Source organism: Octopus bimaculoides, chromosome 1 (assembly GCF_001194135.2).
Source record: "Octopus bimaculoides isolate UCB-OBI-ISO-001 chromosome 1, ASM119413v2, whole genome shotgun sequence".
NCBI classification, from domain to species: domain Eukaryota; kingdom Metazoa; phylum Mollusca; class Cephalopoda; order Octopoda; family Octopodidae; genus Octopus; species Octopus bimaculoides.
The window spans coordinates 101,429,408-101,433,598 of record NC_068981.1 but is presented as its reverse complement, the minus strand read 5'-3'; the positions used below and the strand labels follow the sequence as shown (position 1 = coordinate 101,433,598).

General features: G+C 32.1%; 1 protein-coding gene across 1 annotated transcript in view; it reads right to left on the bottom strand.

Annotated features, from left to right (window-relative positions):
- Window positions 1-4,191, bottom strand: part of LOC106874368 (thymidine kinase 2, mitochondrial) — a 24,885-nt gene that overhangs the window by 5,393 nt on the left and 15,301 nt on the right. Inside the window, exons 4-6 of the mRNA XM_014922080.2 lie at window positions 2,755-2,844; window positions 2,126-2,199; window positions 384-472 (exon numbers count right to left, since the gene is read on the bottom strand). Coding sequence (XP_014777566.1) covers window positions 384-472; window positions 2,126-2,199; window positions 2,755-2,844 — 253 coding nt within the window. The remainder of the gene's footprint in view (window positions 1-383; window positions 473-2,125; window positions 2,200-2,754; window positions 2,845-4,191) is intronic.

Genomic DNA, 4,191 nt, shown 5'->3' with positions numbered 1-4,191 from the left:
ATATATATATATATATATATAATAGACTTCTTCCAATTTCTGGCTACAAAACCCACTCACAAGGCTTTGGATGACCCAGGGCAATAACAGAAGACACTTGCCCAAGGCTCCATGCATGTAATTGGGAAGCAAGCTTCTTACTACACAGTCATGCCTGAGCTATGTTTCACTACATATCTTTATGTTTTGAGCTAAAAATTTTACCAGTTTTTATTTTGTCTATTAGCTCAACATAGTCAGTTCACAAGTATTAGAAACATACAGAGATCAGTGCGACAGAATATATTCAATTCCCTAGAAATTTGTGGTCATGTACCAAGTTATAAACCAGATACAATTAATTCTGTCAAAAGATTATAAGATCAGTGAAAAATATAACTCACTAATTTGATCAACATGAAAGTCAAGATTGTTGGTAGCCCAGTTAAACCACTCAGTTAAAACTTCATAGTCCGCACCTGGCATTAAACCACTGTCAGAAAGAGAATTAACAAACATGAAACACAGCACAATGGTAACATAAAGTAACAAGTTATTGTACTTATTAGTTTTACAATGGTATTTGAATGGATTATTTTATATTCCTACTGATTAGCCTCATCATTCATCAAGCAGATCTGATATTCTAGCCTTCATCACCCATCTTTTTCAATGACAATATCAAATGTGTGGTTCCTTTTCCAAGATGGCAGAGTGTGATCTGATGGTAATTTGGCTGTTATTCCTAGAAGAATGAGCAACCACAAAGAGCATTCCCCCATTTTCATTGTTGATGCTCAAAATGACAATAGGGTATCTGGATCAGTAAAGCATTAGGCTGAATGACTTACAAATATCAATCTTTAATTCTACAGAAGTTGATTTTGTCTATCTTCCTTCCAGGATCAATACAATAAGTATGAGATAGGTTTGTTAAAACTGGTGAAACCACTACCTTAGACATCTACAACATTGTAACACTGTGAGCAATAATTATTCATTGTCGTTCTTAAGGTGGAGGAATGACAAAAACACTTCAACAGCACTGTGCAGCCTTTAGTTTCTATCCTCCATATTTTAAGTTCAAATCACATTGTGGCTGTACTTGTTTTCAGTCTTCATATATTAATAACATAAGTACTAATAATATACTGAGCTCAACTGAACTGACAGTAGGTTCAATTTATATAAATATATTATTCAGCTGGAACTGATCAAAGAATAAATTTAATGTAAATGTAGACATTGGGTACATATGGTCTGGAAAAGAAAAAGGTGAGTTTTAAACCCACATCATTCATAAAGTGATTAGTAAGAGATATACATTAAAGTACCTTCATAAATCACATTTTTTTTACTATCTATCAAAATATCCTACCCATTTTATGTTCACATTTACATTTAATATTAGAGAAATGTAGGTGTAAGCTGAAAAAAAGTGTAGAGAGCTTCTGAATCAAATCTTTATTATATTTAGTTTCATACTTCAATGTTCTGAGTTTAAACCTTGTTACAATTAGATATGTCTTTCATTCTGCCAAGATCAATAAAACAAATACTCATTATATAATGGAATTCATTCCCAAGAAATGTAACTTCTTTGACTGATAACTGTCAATCTGCACCCAGTTCAACCATCTCAAAATGCAGTGAAGACAGTTGCAAACAAACTCCTTCATAATTTTGAATCTCTCTATTTCTCACTTTTCACTGAACATCAGTATGGTTTCTGTAGTATCAGAGTAAGTAAGTGAAACTTACTCTCGTCTGTCATAGATCAGTAAGAATTTCAGTAAAAGTGGGAAAAGCAAATTACATTAGCAAAGCATCAGGCCATGTCTAGCAGAAGAACTTTGTAGATAAGATTTACTTTAAATGACAATCTTTGATAATCTTTTAAAGCAATTTTACATATATAATATTGCCAAAACTATAATAAACCTAGTTTCTTTGGGGATGGCAAAAATATTTCAGCCTGATCAGTTGGTGTCCCTATCCACAAAAGCAAGATGCAACTCACAAGAAAATTCTGTAACTGTACTCAACTATCTTACACAGCAATCAAAAGGGAAACATTTGACAAGCTTATTCAAACAAATGATGATAAAGAAAAGGGTTTCAAAGAAGAAAACGTTGTATGAACTACCTTTTATACAAATTCTCTACAAAAACATATTTTGCACTATAAATAGACCTCTCCATCATTTGTACTGGTTTAGCCTGGAAAAAAAAATAGATGAATTACTTAGAAATTAAAATCTAAGTAATACACATTACAAAAAAATGTTTGCATAAAGAGCTTAGTTTAGCAAGTAAGCTTCAATTTTGTTGACAGATTTTAATCAGCAAAATAAAAGTGATTAATATTTATTTATCTCTTGTACAGGTGCAAAAGACAGAGACAAGTTTTATCATCAGAGGTATACATCAATGAAAGGTATAACCAATAAGTGAAACATTCTGACTATTTGTTAGATAATGTAGTAGATAGTTTTTGTAAACCAGGTGACTAAACCCAGTAGTAGCTAGAGGAATAGAGAAGTGAAATATATTCAAGGTGGAGTTGTTTCTGTTTGTTTCCTCTCACCTCTTTCTTTGTCTTCCAGATACTGAAAGATAAGCAATGAATGGTAAGGACAAGTGGTGTCTCAGGACTGGAAGGAAACAATTACATGACAGTTAGCAAGGTAAGTTGTTAAAAACTTCGTAACTTAAATCTTAAGTTTGGAGCCAAAAACTTGCAGCAAGTGTGAAGCATATTTGGTATTTACTTACACATTTACTCATATGATTTTGTAGCATTGTGAGCTGGACATAAGACTGGAAAGTAAATCCCCAACGAGAAGGGTCCTTGTACATCAGATCCTGAAAAGATGAGAATAAGAAATTACAAAATACTGCAAATTATAAATGACTAACTTGTGCCTACCTACTACCAAAAGTTCATGGCAAATGCATTGGACACTCCTTTAACTCTTTAGCATTTAAGCCAGCTATGTCCAGTCCTAATATTCTACTTGTTTTATGTTTAAATCAGCCAAATTTTGCCTCTCACATGTACCCTACTATGTCATTCTAAAAAATAAACAATCATGTCATCAAAATCTTGAATCTACAATATAAGCCATAATTAATTGAAAACAATGTGACTAAATAAGCATTACACGTGGCAGAGTAATCTGAATGCTAAAGGGTTAATAAACCAGTTCATCTTGCCATAATTAGAGATCTTGAAATGCAAACACTTTAGTTCAGAAGCAGTATAAAGTGGCTTTCATTAGTCTGGAGTTCTGAACTTAAACTGTTCCAATAGGTATAACATGCACCCTACTGAGAGGGGGAAGTGTCCCCCCCCCCAACAATCCAGTCATTTTGTACAGACAAAATAAGAAGCTATTTTGGAAAACTGAAATATCTTAGCACATAAACTGCAAATGATGAAAAGTAGGTGGGGAAAGAAAGGAAATAAAAAAAAATCCAATAAAAAGTAGAAAAGGAATTTAAAATTATGGATATATTAATTTTCTCTCAAAGAAGTGTTTCACACCAAAATGTATAATTTTCAACATATATCACTTCAAAAGACACTAAACTATTCCTTTATTCTTTTTTTTGTTTGCTTTCCTCATTCTCATAGCATACTTTTTAATGCTCACTACATTAAATGTATTAATACAGACATATTTATAGTTAAAACTAAGTCAGCTGTCTATTTGACCATAAGAAAATTCTTCAGATGAAACTTCTTCAGAGAACTGCAATAAATTTATTGTGCTACATATTACAGTCATTTGTCTATGTAAACAGTATTTTATTATTACTTTCAGTGGCTTAGTTCTACATACAGTATATCTGAATAGGAAGTAGGGAGGGAGTCATCTTCAAATCAGAGGCCCTAATGCTTGGAAGAGTGCAGTCTCTACTAAAGGTACATAAAAATCAAGTAACGATACACCAAACAAGGGTTATCTCTACCACCCATTATACCTCTGTTCACTATATTTGTTGGCTGTTGATATTTATTGCCAGTGAATGTATGCTAGCAAGAAATCTCTTCATAGTAGAATTAAAGATATTTATTGTAGAAAATTATCTTTTGTAAATAAAAGGGATGTTCAAGGAATAATATGTTTTTACAGGAATATTTTTTTTTATGGTTATCTGAAAATTCACAGTCAAATTAATGAAAAAGTTTGGACAAATCCATTGAAT